This window comes from Sphaeramia orbicularis, chromosome 11 (assembly GCF_902148855.1).
Source record: "Sphaeramia orbicularis chromosome 11, fSphaOr1.1, whole genome shotgun sequence".
In the NCBI taxonomy this organism is placed as follows: domain Eukaryota; kingdom Metazoa; phylum Chordata; class Actinopteri; order Kurtiformes; family Apogonidae; genus Sphaeramia; species Sphaeramia orbicularis.
The window spans coordinates 36868292-36889445 of record NC_043967.1 but is presented as its reverse complement, the minus strand read 5'-3'; the positions used below and the strand labels follow the sequence as shown (position 1 = coordinate 36889445).

Here is a 21154-nt window from a genome sequence, read left to right as displayed (position 1 = left end):
ATTTGTTTTTGATCATGTAATAGTTTGCTATACTATGTTGTAAATAAATGTTAATTTTAGATGACATTTAGTCTGTATAATGTATATTATTATGGACGGAGGCAGAAAAGCCAGGTAGTTTTCATTTTCATTTTTTGTCGATTACTAGAAATTTCAGGTAACCCCATTTGAATTCCAGACAACCCCGTGTGGGGTCCCGACCCCAAGGTTGAAAAACACTGCTTTATTTCATGAGGGCCTGTAGATCAGTTCCTTGGGGCTGGAGTCAAAACCACACCAATGCGTGTCGGTATGCGTCTTCTTCAGGGTGCCTCATAAAGGGTTATAAAGGTGTAGTTAAAGGAGTGTGAGAGCTGCTGCGTCATTATTTAAATGTAATTATAAAACATAGAGATCATTCGTACACACTAGTGAAAGCAGGTAGACACAGTGAAACAACGCTAACATTAACAGTATCAACAGAACCTGGAGGAGTTTAATGTTACAGGCTGCGACAGAGGACACCTTCCAGAGTCACCACCCCCTTTGCTAAGCAGCCAATCAAAGATGTTACATTTGTGTAATTTAATTACACACTCTGTGGTTAAATGTTTCTGCGTGTTAGCGGTATTTCCCCCCTTTGTCTACAACTGTTATAAATAGCCCTGGTGTTGTCTTTACTTTAGAGCACTTCTGAACCAAAATACGGAAATGACGTGTTGCACTTGATGTGATGATGTCATGGAAGTGATCAGTCAGTGTTTTTCAACCTTGGGGTCGGGACCCCACATGGGGTCACCTGGAATTCAAATGGGGTCACTTGAAATTTCTAGTAATTGATAAAAAAAAATTACTAATAAAAAATATATGTGGTGAGTTGAGAGAGACAGTCAAAGTTCATAAATACATGACAAACTGTGAAGCTGAAACTGAAGCACTGTGGTTCTGTTTATCTGTCAAATGTTCATTGTGGTCGGTTTCAGATGCTGCAGCTCTTTCATAATTCATAGTTACCTCCGCCCAGGAGGTTCTGTTTTTGCTGGCGTTGGTCTGTCTGTCCATGTGCAAGATAACTCAAAATGTTATGGATGGATTTGGATGAAAATTTCAGGAAATGTTGATACTGGCACAGGGAACAAATGATAAAAGTTTGGTGGTGATCGGGGGGGAGGGGGGTGGTGTGATCTGCCTTGGCAGAGGTCTGCGCTCCCCGAGTGCTTTTCTAGTTTGAGTTCTTGTTTGTTCAGTATTAATTGTCAGCCTTGTAAATCCAAGCTGGACTGACTGTACATATCCTGACCATGGAAAATAAAATTCTCACTTTGTGCAGTAATCTACACCTGGCTTTTCTGCCTCCGTCCATAATAATATACATTATATAGACTAAATGTCATCTAAAATTAACATTTATTGCAACATAGTATAGCAAACTATTACATGATCAAAAAAAAAAGTCATTTTGAATGTCTGGGGTCACCAGAAATTTGTGATGTTAAAATGGGGTCATGAGTCAAAAAAGGTTGGGAACCACTGAGATAAGTGGAATCGTTAAGCAAGCAGACAAACGATTCCAAGGAACTGAGTTGTCCTTAAGTTCCTTCCTGTTCTGTCCCCAGATGCTTTTTCAGTAAAAGGTTTTCTGTAGACTTGCGTTCAGCTGCAGTGGATTTGGACCGTGTCTGGAAAATAAAACTAAGGCCTTCCTCCCTGATCTACACCCTGCTCTGTCTAGCACCAAGTGTAGAGGACCGGGCCTTTGACGGATGTTTATATTAGTTGTGCTGACACACCAGCCCGTCCATCACTGCTTTTGAGTCAGCGTTGCTACTACTACCACTGCTGCGGCTGCTGCGGCGAGGCCAATTCCCCCCGCCACGGTTCAGAAGCGCCGTGTTTTCCCCTGCCTCATAACTGTGACCCGGGAGCCTCTCCATCCCTCACTTTTTCACTCCATCATCATCCGGCGCTGCCATGCTGCAGCAAACATCCCCACGCACACACTCTTACACATACTCGCACGGACTGATAGAGCACCCGAGGTACGGAGCTGATATTAAAACGGATAGGTGTGGTGACAGGCATTGGATTACAACACCGGCAAGTTTATTTGTTTGTGAAAGAGGAAGCAATTAAACACGGATGAGTTTTTTAGGAGACAAGGTGGCTTGTCGCTGATGGGTAGATGAGTAAAATCAAAGGAGTCACACTTCTTCTTGTTTTTTTAGTGGCAGTAACAAGGCAAACACTCCGAACAAACCGAAGTAAACACTCAGCAGGAGCAAAACTCACATTTGTTGCTTTTAGTGGAAATGACAGTTACAGGATTTGTTGAAACACTAACCATTACAAACAGAATTAGCAGTGGAATGTAGTACAGGGCATTCACGCAAGTGCAAATTAGAGCCACTTTACTTTAGTTTTCTCCATAAAAAATAATTCTATTATTATAAATTCATAATAAATAACACCTAATAATACATTAAGATATATCACTATAGATCACAGATGTCAAACATGCGCCCGTGGGCCAAAACCAGCCCACCAAATGGTCCAATCTGGCCGGCGAGATGAATTTGTGAAATGCTAAAAATTATACTGCGATATTAACAATCAAGGGTGTTGAAATAATTTTGGTGGATAGATCAGAGGCTCCGTCATTACCGTGGAAACACCGTCATCTTCTGTAACATTGATTCACCAGTAAAACCCATGGAGTTGGATCAAAAACAGTGGATGGAGACACTGGGTTTATGTTCAGTTATTGATAGATTTGACCGGAAAAGTTGCTTTATCTTCGTTTTTTTCCGTTTTGCAAATAATAACCTTTAGCTTTACTCTGAGCTTTTATGAACATCTACAGGAAAATAGATGATTTTCACTGGAAAAAATGTTACATTCAGAGGATAAAATTATAATGAATGGTGATAAATTACTTAGGAAAGGTTAAATATAAAGAAAAATTCATTTGGGAACTGACACAAAAGTCACATTGGGTCCTTATGGGTTAAATGAAGTTCAACAAAGACATCAACTGTGGATCATCCATGGGTGGGCTATGAGAAATTGTATTTGGGTCATCAAATTTAATCCAATTTAATTCACATATTTCATCATTTGCATAACACAATGAAATAACAACAGTGCGCCTCTTGGTAAATCTAAGTGCAGTCCACTTAAAAAAACACTATGCTTTCAGTCATTTTAATTAACAAGAACTACTAAACTCACAGTTGGTATTGTTCTGATTATTGTGCTGTAATATTGAATTGAAAACATGAGAACCTCTTAACCCTTTCATGCATAGTGGTCACTACAGTGGACAGTTATTCTATAGGTTTTCTCTTGTATATTCACGGGTTTTGCTGTTTTAGTTCTACATCAACCAACACAGTGGACGCTAATGCATCATCCCAGAAGCTGACATTCCTGTAATTTTCTTGTTCTTTTATCTAAATCAATTTCTAATTGTTATTAGACTGTAATTAACAGATTTTTTTTTTTTTGCATATTATCTGAATGAGTAATAACTAGTATTATAGTATGTTAAAATGTGAGAAAAAAACAGATTAGCAGTGTTAACCTTCTGAGACCCAGGAAAATGAAAATTTTAGTTTTTTTCCACTAAACAATTGTCTTGATTGGAAACCACATATTCAACTACATTACATACATACATTTTTTTTAATTATATTTATTTATTTATTATTATTTTTTTTTTAATGGAATGTTCTTTGCAATGGACAGCAAGTAAAACTGTCAAACTTTTGTCCCCTGCAGAGAACAAAAATGCATTGCTGTGTCTCAGGAGGGTAAAAATGTTTTTATTTCATAGTTTTCACACAGTATGTCAGTAAATGCATGTTTCTGAGCTTCAAAAATTAAATGCATGGTGTTCAGCTGAGTGGACATTTTTGTAACTCCATGAAAAATAGGTTGATTAAAAAAAAAAAAAAAAATCAGTCACATTGTTTTTTTCATGTCTAAAGAGGAATAAAAACACTCAGGAAATAAATCTTGATTAAGGTTCTCATAATTCATGCATGAAAGGGTTAATTTGACCTTAATCTGAAGTGTGTGTTTTTCTCATTTGTAAAGTTCTTCAACGTGTACGTGTGTTTTCAAGAGCACTTGCCTAAAACAAAGCTGTAGCTCTCAAACGTTTCCACTCAAAGTGGCAAATGTTCAAGGTAATATCACAACACGATACACAAATGGCCGTTAAAATAGTCACGGATGCTCATTTATGGATCATTTCTCTTCTCGTCTTCCACAGATAACACTTGGGTTGTGATACTTACAGTAATAATCCCTGAATATTACCCTGCTAATGATTTTTTGCACAAAAGATTTAATTTTAATATGGATCCCTGTGTTTTTTGTTCCTCTGAAGCCGAAACCATTGAACATTTGTTTTTTAATGGTTGTTTGTTATGGTTAGTTTATCTTTAATGTTTATGCTGATGTTTTGCAAGTTTGGTTGGTTCATGGTTGGCTCTTGTGGCAGAAGCAACATAATGTTACCAATTCATCTCAGAAAAGATATGTAGTGTCTTAAAACTTTAATAAAGATATGTATAAAAAAAAATAAATAAATAAAAAAAAAATAAAACAACAACAACAGAAAGAACAACAAAATCTATGAATATATAAGAGAACAGGTGTAGAATAGCTGTCCACTTGATTGACCAGTATACATGAAAGGGTTAATTTCATGTCATATTCCACATTTTTCCAGGTCTCGCTGTAGTTACTGCTATACTCCGCCATGTTGAGCCGGTTTGTTTTTGCCACTTAGTCTGACCTAGAGGGGCGTGGCCCAGAGGGGAAGTGACGTACGTGCATTTCCTCTATTGTCTACTGTGAAAACTGTCATAAAGAGCAGCCGTCTGTGTCGTCTTGGCTCACATAAGACTGTAAGTTTTGTAAATTTAGAAACAGTGATAGGATATTGATCTGTAAATTAGATATAAATGGGTTTGTTGTAAATTTTGAGTATGGAAATGTGTTTCTAAGTGGAATGCAGGAAAAACGTTAGCATCGAAGTAGCATTAAGCTAGCGGAGTTTTCATATGCTAATTAGGCAATTCGGACTACTTTATTTACAAGTCAGTTCAAAGTACAAGCAATTTTTACCAGTATCTTTTGGTGAGGGACTTCATTAGGAGGAATGCCTCAGACTTGATTCTTCAGGATACTTCAGACTAGGGATGTAACGATTACCGGTATAATGATAAACCGCGGTAAAATTACAGATGGTTAGCATTACCGTTTAAATTCTAATTGTCATGATAGCCATGTTTGATTACTGCACTTTTAGGGGGAGAAAAAACCCATGTAAAGATCTGCTTTTATGTGAAATATTTAAATATAATTTTAATTTATTACAATTTTAACTTTATATACCTAATATTTGGAACCAATATTCATTTTTAAAGTCTTTGAAAAGGTTCGTTAAGCATGTGTGTGTTATTTATGCAATAAAGTATATACATTTTTCAAACCAGATTTTATTTTTTTTTTTTGGGTTTTCTGGCCTTTTATGTTGATATAGTAGGTTAAAGTGAAAAAAATAATAGGCAGATTATATAGATGAAGTTGTGTTGCCAAAAAAAAAAAAAAAAAGATACCAAAATGAGTATAGTAAACATTTCTTTATGTAGTATATAAAGGCAAAATGAAAAGTTACTGAAAAATGGCCAAAAAAGGCTCAGACCCCTAAGGGTTAATACTTGAATGTTTCTTCCAACAGAAAGCGCATTGTGCCAGTTATTTTATTTATTTATTTTTTTTCAAAATACAACTTGGTTAAATCATTTCAGTGTGTGTATAAGTATTTTTTGAACATTTTGAGCACTATTTCAATAATACCACGATAATAATGATAACTGTGATAATTTTGGTCACAATAACTGTGATATGAAATTTTCATATCCTTACATCCCTATTTCAGACACAGAGAGACAAATTTTTTGTAAACAAATCAGTTAGCTCTATTAGAATATTCTACAACATCCTTAAAGTGCACTCTACAGTTAATACTTTGCACTTGAAGGAAATGTGAGAGAAGGATCTCGACTTTATTACTGAGGATGACTGGGAAAATGTTTGGGGTAATGTAAAAACGTTATGTGTTTGTAATAGAGTAAAAGCAACTCAGCTAATGATTCTTCACAGGGCGCACATTTCTCCTCATTTACGCCACAAATTTAAGCCGGATTCCTCCCCACTATGCTTGAAGTGTAAAATTGAGACTGGTACCCTCACACACTGCTTTTGGTCTTGTTTAAAAGTACAATATTTTTGGCAGATGATTGGTCAGGAAATGGAAAAAATATTTTATGCAAAACTGAACTGTAATCCTCTGTTTCTTTTGCTTGGGTTAACTAACCCTGTTGTTGCCAACAAATATCACAAAAAACTATATGGAATGCTTACTTTTTGTGCCAGAAAATGTTTGCATGTAAACTGGATCTCAGATCAGATTCCCACCCGGACACAATGGCATAAGACAGTTTTTAGTTATGTTTCCCTTGACTATCTCACTTGTGGATTACACCATAAGAATGATGTCTTTCTAAAGACTTGGGAACTTTTTCTTACCTATATGGGACTGGAAGCTTCGGCAATTGTTAAAAGGGCATTTGTATTTTGAAATGAAAACATAATTTTTATGGGTCAATTTTTGTTTTTGTTTGGTTGTTCTGTTAATATGTTCTTTGTTTTCTTTATTGTCATTTTGTGAGTGTGTGTGTGTGTGTGTGTGTGTGTGTGTGTGTATATAAAGCAAAAATGATAAATATAATTTTGAAAAAAAAAAAACGTACAAGCAATTTAAGTGCCAATCAACACTAATGTTTATCAAAGTTCCTCATTGAGGCAGTAAACTACTGTTAGTTTGGTGTAAAGAAGATGTTGTTATAACAAATTAATTGCTGTATTCTGTTTTTGTGTTCCAGTTTTACAAATGAGATGATGAGCAAAAGTTTCAGGCTAACAAAGACTCGTCTGTTCATTGTCTGTCATAGCTAGATAGCTATACGTCTAGTGAGGACAGAACAGGATTTATGTGAATATGACAGTGAGGAAGAGAAAAGATATGAAAAAAAAAACTAAAACTAATATTTACCCTTTCATGCATGAATTATGAGAACCACAATCAAGATTTTTTTCATGAGTACTTTTATTCCTTGACAAAACAATACGATTGAAAATTATCTAATGAATCCATTTTTCATGGAGTTCCAAAAATGTCCACTCAGCTGGACACCACACGATTAAATTTTGAAGCAAAGAAACATGTATTTATTGATATACTGTGTGAAAACTATGAAATAAAAACAATTTTAATGCTACTAATCTGATGTTTTCTCACATTTTAACCCTTTCATGCATCAATTATGCGAACCTTAATCAATGTTTTTTTCCTGATTGTTTTTATTCCTCTTAAGGCATGAAAAAAAAAAAAAGGAAAAAAAAAATAACCTATTTTTCATGGAGTTACAAAAATGTCCACTCAGCTAAATAAGCAAAGAAACATGTATTTACTGATATACTGCATGAAAATTATGAAATATAAACTTGTTTAATGCTGCTAATCTAATACTTTCTCACATTTTAATATACCTGCATGGAGATAATACGCAAAAAAAAAACAAAAAAAAAACAACTTTTTGTTAAAAAAGAAACAAGAGTTAATTGCAGTCTAGTAACAAATAGCATTTTTTTTTTTTTACACTCAAACATGTTAGTGCAGATTAGGTTTGTCTAGAAGAGCAAATTTAGAGTAATGGTGTGAATTACGGTATATTGGATGATGCATAAGCGTATCCACTGTATTGGCTGATATGGAACTAAAACAACAAAATCCATAAATATAGCTTTGAACAGCTGTCCATTGTAGTGACCACTATGCATGAAAGGGTTAAGACTAAGTATTTAGAAAAAAATGAAAGCTAATAAAAACTAGCAAACCTGCTCTAAAAACTGATTAAAACTAACTGAATTCAAGGGTAAAAAAGTCTAAACTAAATAAAACTAAACTATAATGAAAAATCCAAAACTATTATAACCTTGATATCAACATACTGTTACATTTCTCAGGTTCTACTGTGTCCCTGAATATAAACTCCAATAAACTCCAATGTCTGACTTAATATGAAACAGGGTTTTGTTGCAATGATCTAAACATTTAGTCAGTGAGATGTGTAATGTGCTCATAGAGGATGTGATAAAAGCAACTGAGAACCGTGCGCTAAAGGCAGGAAACGGCATCTAAAATTTAAAACATGCAGTAATTCTGCTCCAGGTTTTGTTCAATGTTTCATGAAAGTCTGTTTATGAGCTTGTTATACATTTACATCCCAGGTGTGCGAAAACTTTGCCAACTCTACTTTTTCATTATAAGAAAGAGAGATAGTTTACCGAGTTTTCAAGACTGCAGATATTCCTCTCCTCGTCATAAAAGTTGCTCGGTGGTGAAAGGAGTCTCGTCTAATGGTTTTGTTCTTGACACCATGCTTTGTTGGTTTGCGTTAGATTAGATTTAAATTTAAAAAAAATTAGGAAGGAAATTAGGATGATCTGTCTTGCTCAATATGTTATTTCCTGCTCATTTTCAGCCTCAATTACTCTGTTCTATCGTCAAGTCGGACTGAATTTAAAGTCAGCAGTTAGTCGTCTGCTCATCGGGTCCCAGATACAGATGAAGAGTTTCCGAAATGAAATATTCAGTGATCAAGAGAGTTGGCATTTTCAAAACACATTAATGTTGTTGAATATTTTAAGACCGATCTCACAAACGTACATCTCTTACAATTAAATCATCTACATTTTGGAAACGTTGACAGATTCACTTAAAGTAGCATGTCTCACTGAAAATAGATACATGTTTGGAAATGAGCGGCTTTGTCGCCTTCAAAGAGGCTTAAAATTACTCTGAAAGATGACAGTGAACGCAGCTTTTCAATGTGTTTTTGTTAGACTGTAATAATAAATAAGTATCAGTCAGGGTTCGTACGGGTGCTTGAAATCCTGGAAAATGCTTGAGTTTCAATGTTGTGTCTTCAAGGTCTGAAAAGTGCTTGAATTTTAGTTGAAGTGCTTGAAAGTGCTTGTAATTATAACTCTGTGATGTGATTTATCTATTTCTTTTTAATCTTAACTTTGCCAGTTTCGATGCCAAGCCAAAGACACTTACAGAGAGGTGCTACTTTATTTATTTATTTATTTATTTATTTATTTATTTATTTATTTATTTAAAACATGCACAGAAACAAAATAAAACAAAACAAAGCAAATTAAGACAAAAACAAAATAACAATCAAACATCTAATTTTTTTCTAGTTTTAGCATCAAACTACAACAAATACATGATGCAGTAACTGAACTATACACAATTTATGTCAAAAAAGTAAATTAGTGGGTCTTCTCAGGTGAATTCCAGGTACATTTTTACCTTAAAGGGGTCATATTTTGCTAAACCCACTTTTATTAGTCTTTGGTACATTTATTTGTGTAAAGGGGTGTGTATTGGCAAGAATCAGGTGATACGATACAAATCACAATACTAGGATCACAACACGATATATCACAATATATCATGATACTGTGAAAAAGGCAATTTTATGTTTGTTTCTTTTTTTAAAATGATTATTTCCTTGAAGAACTGAATTACACCAGAAATATGCACAAACACTAAACACATTTTTATTTGATCACAACAAGATCTAATGCTCTATCACAAAATCCTCCTGCGTTAAAACTTTTATTTTGTTTTACAGACATGACAATTTAAGATCCTGCTCAAATGTTCATATTCTATTAGTTCAGAACTAACATCAGAACAGTATTTTTGTGCAATTCCACCAAAGGAACTAACATCTCAGACAGTACAAAGTGCTTTCAGGATGCTTCAAATAACCATTATTTAATAAAACACTGTTAAGTAATAATAGATAAAATATAAACAATAAAGAAAACCAAAAATACAAAAATGAACCTCCGCCATACCTGCATTTGAATAAATACCTAAAAATATCAATACAGTACTTTTTAATATCGGTACAGTATCGTGAACTGAAATATCCCGATATAGTGCAGAGCTGATTTTTTTGTAACACCCCTATTTGTGTATTTGGACCCTAATAGTTCATCAAGTTTGAATTTGAGCCCTCCAGGTGCTCCAAAGCTATCTTTATATTCATTTTGGCAAAAATTGAGTGCATTTCTGCAGTTCCTGCTTAATTTATTACGTCTATAACTAGTTATGTCATGACATTTTCACATATAAGGTCAAGACTTCTGATGAACATTTCTCTGAGTACGACATAATTGTCAGCAGCAGCGGTTGTAGTAAAAACTGAAAATATGTCCAAACTTTGAGCCGATTACCTAAAATGTTCAGTTGTTGGTTGAACGGGACAGAGCAGCACAGCCAACAACCTGGAGGGGGCGGGGCGTGAAGTGGCTCATTTGCATTTAAAGGGCCAGCGCTCAAACAACATTTCTGGTGTCATTACTCAGAAATAGGGTTGAAGATGGACCTGTGGAGTTGAATTAATGAAGAATTCAGACCCAGTTTATGTAGATCAGAGGGAAATGTTTTAAAATGCATAATTCTATTTAAAAAAGCAAAATATCACTCCTTTAATCTTTGGCTCGGTGTGAGTGTGTCTGAAGAACACCAAGTGGCTTCCCTTTTTATGGACAAAACTTTGTGTTCTCCTTCATTTTCAATTTTTTTTTTTTTTGCTATTATGACATAATTTTAAATGTTTATAGCATAATGCAATGTACATTATTGTGATAAAAAGTGAAAAAAAAATCATGATTATATGTATTCCTGTAGATATATATTTGACACCAGTGATAAAGTGCTGTGCTGGAAAAATTTGAAAATGACCCTTAAAAGTGCTTGAATTTGACCTTGAAAAATGTGTATGAAGCCTGAAAGTTTTGTATATTACCTGATCAGAGAAACCACATTTTTGTCCTCTTAAATGTGTCTTGTTGATTCTTTTATTGGTCTAAATTGTCTCAAATTCAGTTTTACACACTGTTATAATCGAGCCCAAATAGATAATATAATAAATCCCATAGATTTGTTTGAGAAAAACTTTATTCTAAGCTTCGAGAACACAAATTAGCGAGGCCCGAATCTGACAACGAGTGACTCAAGGATAATCTCTCTTATAGTTCTTGTCATGTTCATAACAGAACAGCTGTGAAGATGTCCTTCCTTACATATCGGTCTTATTATTTATTCCTGGTTGTGCATCATTTCTAATAAGTGAATCTGTCTATGTATTCCTGTAGGTATGTATTTGACACCAGCGATAAGGTGCTGTGCTGGAAAAATTTCGAAATGACCCTTAAAAGTGCTTGAATTTGACATTGAAAATTGTGTACCAACCCTGATTTGTGTGTCTTGTGTTTCAGGAATTAAACCGTACCCCAAGTTCACAGCGGTCATCCATGCTGTGTCCCCCCTGGTGTCCCAGTCCCAGCCCATACTCAAGCTCCTGGTTGCTGTGGCCAAATCCCAGTACTGTTCACAGGTAAAGGACATTAAGGTCTTTTTTTTTTTTTTTTTTTTTTTACACAGACACAGTGGGAACATAATGTCACTACAGAAATTAAACACACAATGCCAAGGAAAAAAGCTTATCGCAACCTAAAGTTTAATAATCTGAACAAAAAGTCTCAGATGTGGAAAAGTCACTAATGTTTGTGTCTTTTTTTATCTCCGGAGGTTATGTTTTCATCTGGGTTTGTCTGTTTGTCTGTTAGCAAGACAACTCAAAAAGCTATGGACGGATTTGGATGAAATTTTCAGGACATGTTCTTAACAAATGACTAAATTTTGGTGGTGATCCGGTGGGGGGGGGGGGGGGTGGGGTGATCTGCCCTAGTGGAGATCTGCGCTCTCTGACTGTTTTTCTAGTTTTGATATGCTGCTTAATTTTACCCATGCATATTTGGATTTTCCCACTAGAATTCTTAATGAATGCTCTACCTCTAGATTTCTGAAATGTTCGGCTGCTTGGCAAGTGACTTTAAAACCACAAATAACCATCTGGTTTAACCATCTGGCTTGTTCAGCGTTCAGTCAGCACCAAAAAAGAGCATTTAAACTCCAAAGAAACAATGATTCGATCATTATTGATAATGGCTGATTTGGTCATTTTTGGTCTTATTACCCAGCTTGCATAAAAAGGGGTTGTAGAAGCCAATAATGTTATAACAACCGATAACAAAATAACGGCCGATAACGTAATGAATTTGCCATTTTTAAAATGTAATAGGCCAATAACGTAATACCTGGCCAATAACGTAATAAAAGTCCTGAACCGATAACGGAATAGCTTTTGGCCACTAATGTTATAACTTATTACATTATTGGCCCAGTTATTACATTTGCAAAGACATTTTTTTGCTAGGCCAATAACGTAATAACCACCCAGTAAGTTATAACGTTACTGACCAAAAGTTATTACATTCAGGACTTTTAGTACGTTGTTGGCCAGATATTACGTTATTGGCTTATTACATTTTAAAATTAGCAAATTTATTACTTTATTGGCCGTTATTATGTTATCAGTTGTTATTACATTATTGGCTTCTGCAGGGGTTAAACAGGAAATGAGAGCGTTTTGAGAAAGGTTTCTTTGCACAATAGAAGAGTACAGAAACAGTGCATTATCAAAAAGCCTAGCCTATGTAGAAAATATTGCCTGCTGTTCCGAAAATCACCAAAAATGTGAATGTGCCAATCTGTAACTTCAACAAAATAACATGACGTGAAGCTCTTATCGTATTTTGGGACAGACATATCGGATATTGTTTTCTGTGGGCCAGGTGCGTCTGTGTTTTCTACTCTAGGTGTGATATTGGCGTCGTTTCATTGAGATGCTGTCACTGCAGATGTAATGTATTTTTGTATCGTCAACTTTGCAGCTTAGACATTTATTTTCTTGCTGTAATTCTTATATCAATCCTAAAATATGACTTGATTTGATTTGATTTGGTTTATTTATTTATTTCGAACATGCAAAGAAACGAAATAAAACAAAACGAAGCAAATTAAGACAAAAACAAAATAACATTTAAACGGACAGACTCTATCTTCAAGCACATACAAGTCTGAATACTGCATGGTCGAAAAGGAGTAGGAAGAAGTATGAACTTATTTAATCCTACCCCTCAGTACTTTTACACCTGTATCACTAACTTAATACAAGAATTAAACAGTACTATTTTCCTAATTTTAGCATCGAACGACAACAAATACATAATGCAGTAACTGAATTATACACAATTTATGTCAAAAAAGAAAATTAGTGGGTCTTCTCAGGTGAACTCCAGGTACATTTTTATCTTTAAGGGGTCATATTTTGCTAAACCCACTTTTATTACCCTTTGGTACATTTATTTGTGTATAGGGGTGTGTATTGGCAAGAATCTGGCGATACGATACAAATCACAATACTAGGATCACGATACGATATATCACAATATATCATGATACTGTTAAAATGCATGCATGGTCGAAAAGGAGTAGGAAGAAGTATGAACTTATTTAATCCTATCCCTCAGTGCTTTTACACCTTTATCACTAACTCAATACAAAAATCAAACAATACTATTTTCCTAATTTTAGCATCGAACCACAACAAATACATAATGCAGTAACTGAATTATACACAAGAAAATGTTCATGGCAGTACAGTCATACAAACAGACTCAACAATTCAACTATTTCTTCAATAGTTACAGCATATCTCGACAAGATACATAAAAGACAAATGGGAGAAAGAGGGAGGCCTGACAATAACGGACAAAGAATGGAAAAGCATCTGCCAGTTTCAATGGAAAAGTACAAAGTCTCACTTATGGAAAGAATTCTGATGGAAAAATGTAACTCGTTTCTTTATTACCCCTAGCCATAAGTTACACTATACAAATGGGAATTCACAATGCTGGAGGAATTGTAGCTGCCACACTGCACATCATTTCCACATATTCTGGGAATGCCCAAAAATTAGCCATTATTGGAAAGAAATATTAGCCATTATTGGAAAGAAATATATAAAGCCATAGAAATCATTCTTAATACCTACTTACCTTTTGATTTCAAAACAATGAATTTGGGATACATTTCTCCAGAGGTCAAAAACATAAACAGATACTTATTCAGCGTATTACTAGCTGCAGGAAAAAAAGCAATAATTAAACGATGGATGACACAAGAAGAACCGACAATAAATAATTGGATAGACATAACTGTGGGAATTTACAGGATGGAAAGAATAACCTTCACTGTAAATCTGAAGATGGATGTTTTTGTGCAACACTGGGAGGGATGGGTGAGATATGTAAAGCCTTTGAGATCTGATTTTGCTGAGATGATGCATGAATATGAACCCAAAATCTTATGAAGGAAATATGTTTTTATTTATCTTTATTTATACATTGATTCTTTACTTTAAGATCCTGTATGCCAGGATCATGATGAGCTGCTGTAAATGTTTTTGTTCAGTTTTGTTACACCCACTCTCTGGATGTGCATAGTTTGTGTATTTGTTTGTTTTTTTTCAATGTATGAAAAAAAAAAACAAACAACTGAATTCTTTCAATAAAAAGAGAATTAAACAATAATAATAATAATAATAATAATAATAATAATTACAGCATATTTATTGGTTCAACATCATCCATAAACAAACTTGGTGAAGGTTGTGTCTCTGTGACTTTTCAACACAAAGTGACATCCCTATGCCTCCACTTCGTGCCTCCCCACATTACGTTCAGTGGCTTTTTTCGATCCAGAACAACAGCAGTGCTCATCCTCTGTTCCTGTGTGTGTGCGTTAAGTCTGGTGGATTGAATTAGAGCGGCAGTTCATAGCGCTGCTACATCTGTCTCCATGGCAGCGAAACCCCCTTCAGCACAGCTGGAGACAGCGCGTATTGATTCCCCTGCTTGCTCCTTACCAGTGCGGGAAATGAAATGGAATTTGCTCCCCAATGGCTGGTTTTGTTTGTGTGTGAGTGTGAGTGTGCGTGGGTGGGTGGGTGTGTGTGTGTATGTGTGTGTATGTGTGTGTGCTTTTGTTTATTTGGCCAGCAGAGTGTATGAGTAAGCATGTTTTGTGTTTTGTGTAGGAGGGATGTATTTCCTTTGGACTGTGTGTTAGTGCAGGAGGCTGAGTTATGGATATGGATGTCAGTTTTTTGGCAGCGTCGTATACACTATGGATGTTTATGTTTCTACAGGCGGCGTCTTTCTGTGTATTTTATTCGTACATGTAAGGATACGTGTGTGTGTTTTTGATTTTTTTTCTGTGTGATTGCAGAAACATCAAATAGATCTCAGTAGGATAGGGCATAAAAATTTTCAATTCTCATACTGATGCAATACTTATACCCACAAGGCCATACGAGATAGTTTTCTGCAGCAAAAACAGTGTAATTAGGCCTGTGCAATACAACCAAACTCCCTTAACAACCCCTTCTGAGCCATTCACTGGTCTAATTAAAGGAACTTACCTATATTTGATCATTTCTCTCCTTTTATTGAGAACATCTGTGCAAATTTTCAGCTAAGCACCAGCAAAATATGAAATATTTTTGCTCCGGTGTCAGACTCTTCATCCCTAAACTACATCTATACAACAGTAGAGTCCTGCTCCTGTTCAGAAAGCTTAATTCTATGCCTCATTCACTTTCCATATTCTCATATAAACATGCATTTTTGTGAGAGAACATAAAGCTTGATTTGCTCAGTGTCTGCAGAGCCTTAAATAGGATTCTCCTAAATGAATGTCTCAACCATCCATAAAAGTGATAATTAATCCTCAAAACTGACACTAGTCGCTTTTCCATTGACCCTCAAATTGCGCAAATATAACTTGCACATAAAAATTGACCTAATGGAAAAACCACAATTTCGCCAAAAGTCTCATTTTTTGAGTAAAAGTTTTTGCGCTGGCAAAAGGTGGTTTTTCGGGCGTAGCGCAAATGGTATATCATGCAAAACTGCAATGGAAAGACCTTTTTTTGCAACTAGTCAAGTGAATTAAAAAAACGGATGTTGACATCCATTACAACAAGCGAAGAAGAAGAAGAAACACGTCGCGGTATGTGTGGACACACCAGGAAACCCAACCATTTTATGATTTAGTACAGGATAGAGGGGTAATATATAATAATAATGAATATATCTGTAAATCAACACCATATTTACGTTCATCGCCATGTTTATGGAATGACTTCTCATGTCATCTAGCAATAATAAATAAACAAATCATCGCATTTGTGATTTAATGGAAAAACCGACATTACGCACTTCTGTTTTGTCAACGTTTAGTAAATATCGGTAAAGTTTGCGCAGATGTCCAATGGAAAAGCGACTACTCAGAGGTCTTAAAAATTCCAAAGACACAACAAATGATATTCCAATACTCGCTTTGGACATCTGTGTAAAGAATCCATCAGATTTGTAATTAGTGTTTAGCAATTTATCATAACAGAGATGGGAATGAGTGGAGCATCCAACAATCCCTCAGGTATTAGCTGTAGCAGCTGGAATGACGCTGAAGTCTGGGCAGCCCGGACTCAGGACTACCTTCTCAACTGGACTTGGGCACGGTACTCAAGCACAGAACAGTTGCATTCCCATGGATAAAATTAAGTGGACTTGGGGGTCCAGTGTACTTAAATATGGACTTGAGTACGCTGTGTGAAAACACCCTTAAAACGTATGGACTTTAAATGTATCCACTCTGGGACCTGGTTTCAAAAAGCAGCAGTTTCAGTGACTAAAAACACCAGTTTCGTGTAGACAAAAGGCATATCCGATACAAAACTTTTGCAGACACGACCAAAACCGTTTTCATATGGACATGGCCTTAGATAGTTGTAAAATATCAATATATGGCATCATAAGATACAGCCTTCTTGGAATCAAAAATTCAACTATTTCTGAGTAAGTCTATGAAAGTGGGCCAGGTAGGGACAGAAAGGAGACAAACGCTTCTTTTTCTAAAGCAAGAGAAAAATACACCAAGTAACCTAAAGCAAACGAAGTGGATGTCTGAAAATGTCCTTTTTTTATCTGTCTGAAGTAAAAGGAGGCAATTGTGTGTGAAAACGAGAGGCAGATGTGTTGATTTTTGATCATTTTGTGGAGAAAAGGAGCCAAAACACCAAAAGCAAGCAACATTAATACAGACTTGTATGAAATTGTAAGGAGAGGGTTTGGTTTCAGGAGTTTTTATTGGCAAATATTTAAGGGTTGCATCGTATCTCAGTCAGTACTGGAAAAGTATTCAAGTTCAATGCAGAGAAATCGACCAAACAAGTGTACATAGCAGTATGTGGACACTTTGAACTGAGCACTCTCAGAAATATTCTCTCACATTAGTGCGTTGAATGAGTAGACTCTGCTGCCCTTCTTTTTTTTTTTTTTTTTTCCTGTTTTTATGGAGGTTCTTTTGTGTTTGCGCTCTTTGGGCTGTACATGCAGAGTGGAGAGCCAGGTACACAGCTGGGGTGTTTTCTTCTACTCTCAGCATACAGAAAGGAGAAGTGGGGGGAAGCTGCTGAGCTATGAGTGGAAGAGGAAAGGGATATAAATAAATGAATGAATTGGAGAGAATGAAAGAACACAGAGAGGTGGAGGGGGGGGGCTAAATTGGACGCAGGAAAGCTTTTTGAGAAAAGCTCCGGTGCTTTCTGACACGACGGACCTCCCGCTGCGTGTCTGTGCTCGTCGTGCGTGCATGAGCGCATGCATCCGTCGAGCGGCGTTTCCTCTACTAATGCTACCGATACACCAGCCGTTTCTTCAGCAATTTCCTCTAGGCATACTGTATGCACACAAACATAATCAGGCGTACACAGACAATGGCACCATCAGCACAGTGAGAGGGCTGGTGAGCCAACAGAGACACCATCTGTCTTTGTAATCAAACAGGAATAGAGCTCTGTAAGGGCGGATTAACGCCTTTCTCACTTATGTGCAGGGAAATGGAAAGAAGATTCTGATCGTGTACCTGTTGTAGCCAGCAGTGGCAGTAGTAGTCAAATCCCTTACCTAAGAAAAATTACCAGAACACTGATGCAGAATACTCCATTACAAGTAAACGCTCTGCATGAAGAGTCCTACAGTAATCAAAAGGCACTGGGGTAGAATTGTTTGGCAATGATCTGCTACAGAGACAAAATGTGTTGAATCTTACTTTCTTTGATGAGATGAATTGGAAAATGAATGACAAAAGTGCTCACTGACAGGGTTCCCAAGGGGTCTTAAAGGGGTCATATTTTGCTAAACCTATTTGTATTAGGGTTAGGGCAGTGTTTTTCAACCTTGGGGTTGGGACCCCACGTGGGGTCGCCTGGAATTCAAGCGGGGTCGCCTGAAATTGCTAGTAATTGTTAAAAATAAAAGCTTACTAATAAAAAATATATGTGGTGAGTTGAGAGACACAATCACAATACATAAAAGACATGACAAACTCTGAAGCTGAAACTGAAGCACTGTGGTTCTTTTTATCATTCAAATGTTCATTGTGGTCGGTTTCAGATGCTGCAGCTCTTTCATAATTCATAGTTTGAGTTCTTGTTTGTTCAGTATTAATTGTCAGCCTTGTAAATCCAAGCTGGACTGACTGTACATATCCTGACCAAGGAAAATCAAATTCTCACTTTGTGCAGTAATCTACACCTGGCTTTTCTACCTCCATTCATAATAATATACATTATATAGACTAAATGTCATCAAAAATTAATGTTTATCTGCAACATAGTATAGCAAACTATTAAATGATCAAAAACATTTAATTTTAGCGAAATAAAACGTCTCTGATTTGAATGTCTGGGGTCACCAGAAATTTGTGACGTTAAAATGGGGTCACAAGCCAAAAAAGGTTGGGAACCACTGGGCCTGGGCCTAAGTTGGCCTGTCCTCAGTGACATTTTCAGGCCTAAACAAGTTGAATTAACTTTGAAAGGCAGGAACAGCTGCCATGGGTAAAGAAATGAAATTGACATGGTGGCCAAAGTGTTAATGCTGTAACCTGGCAGTTTTGTGGAAAACAACATGGATGCCCATTGTCCCCTCTCATGACCTTTGATTGGATTTAAATCCCACCGCTACTTTGTGCAAACCAGGTTTAACTTGGATTGCGCAATTTGCCCCTGCTCACACATGCATGAAAACCTGGGTCTGTAAATTTGGACAAATATTCACCAATCCCCTACCAACCAACATCCATAAAAGAAAATTCCAAAAATGATCAAATGCGGAACTGGGGGTAATTTTTCCACAATTTTTAGTTTTTTTTTTTTTTTTTGATACACCCTGTAGATTTGTAAATCTTCAACTAAAAGGAGTTCTAAAATGAATTTATTCTAATGTGCACAGTGTTCATATGCACACTAGTATCCCAGTTTTAATCATATTTGTGATACATACCAATACCCCCATCACTCATTACAGCTGCAATTTGTGCAGAACATAACACAGACATTTAATCTGACATTTCAGAAACCACTGCCAAACTTTAAAGATACTGTAGCCACAGAAGACAAGACCACTTTACCACTTATGTATTTATACTCATTCATCTGCTGTCAGGGAGACAAGATCAACAGGTAAACATGTCCTTCAGCTGTTCTTCTGTCACTGTCACCACAGAGGTAGATGAGGATATGTGGCTGTGACTGATGGAGCTGGTGGTTGCCATAGTGGAGTTCAGAGACTGGTTTTAATGTTAATCCACATTGGAATGTTTTGAACCATGACTTGACTTGTTGTGCTTTTAATTTTGGGGAAGCCGGTGTTCTGTTTGTTGTTTTACTATGGCCTTGGAACAAACAGCTTTCAGACGCCTTTTCCCAAGAATATTATTATTACCCCGCCCCCCAAAGGGGAGGCAAGGGGTAGTGTTTTTGGTACGGTTTGTTTGTTTCTTTGTTTGTTAACACTCTAGCAGCAAAACTATTGGTTGAATTCATACCAAATTGGGTTTATACATTGCCAGTGACCCAGAATAGATGTCATTACATTTTGGGAAAAGTAGGTCAAAGTTCACTTTTTTTAAATGAATTTTTAAAATCTTTTTTCCCCCATTGACTTATATTGGGCAAAATTTCACGTCTCTAGTAACAAAACTATTGGTTTAATTCATGTAAAATTGGGTTTATAGGTTGCCAGTGACCTAGAATACATGTGGTTACAATTTGGGGAAAGTAGATCAAAGTTCAAATTTTTTCAATCTTTTTTCTTCTTCCATTTATTGATCATGGGAAAAATTTAAAATGTCTATAAAAACATCAATTTTGTTTCAATTTACTTCAAACTTGGCACATATATAGAGGCAATTGATATGATGACATCAAGTGGCTACAACATGTGTGAGGGGACCACTTATTATTTTATTGCTGAAGACAAACTCTGTGTCTTTATCGCTCTTACAGTGCAATGCTTTACTACAGCTGACATGTTTGCATTTCTTGTGAGTTATTTTTCACCTTTGTGGTGTTCCCCGACTACCAGAAACCAGGCTATGGTGTATACATGTAACAACATCCCTGGTACTATTGGACAAATACTCCATTTGACAACTATAGCCAACTAGCTCGTTTAACTTAATTTTTCTTTATTTGTTGTATGAAATTTCATTTATTTTATTTTGGATGCATTTGTCTTGTAGACTAGTGGCTTCACAAGGTCACTAAAGTGCTTCATCTAGTTAAAATATGATGATAAATGTCAAAAAAAAAAAGAAACTTAACCGTAGTCTTGTAATACTAGACACCGGAAAATTGAGTCTCAAGAGGAAAATTTAAAAAAAATAAAACAACTGGTTTGTTTCCTGTGACTCATATATTATTATATCTGACATCATTAGATTAATAACCCTGACACATCAGTGTTGTTGCAACATGTTACTGTTGTATCTGCAGGAAATGGAGCAGGTTTGGGTGACTTTATATCCACTCTTATAAAACAGGGACACCAAATAAATCTGAGGGCTGAACATATGGTTAATAGAAGAAGAAACAAGAAATAATATGTCTCTGATGTTTGATTTTTAGTGACATATTGGATGATTTCAACATTTATTGTAATGTGATATGTTTAGAGTGAAGGATCACTTTTTGGCAGAGCTGTT

General features: G+C 35.9%; 1 protein-coding gene across 1 annotated transcript in view; it reads left to right on the top strand.

Moving 5' to 3' along the window:
* Positions 1–21154, top strand: part of ext1b (exostosin glycosyltransferase 1b) — a 382194-nt gene that overhangs the window by 314906 nt on the left and 46134 nt on the right. The window contains exon 6 of the mRNA XM_030147124.1: positions 11416–11534. Within this exon, the coding sequence (XP_030002984.1) occupies positions 11416–11534 (119 nt within the window). The remainder of the gene's footprint in view (positions 1–11415; positions 11535–21154) is intronic.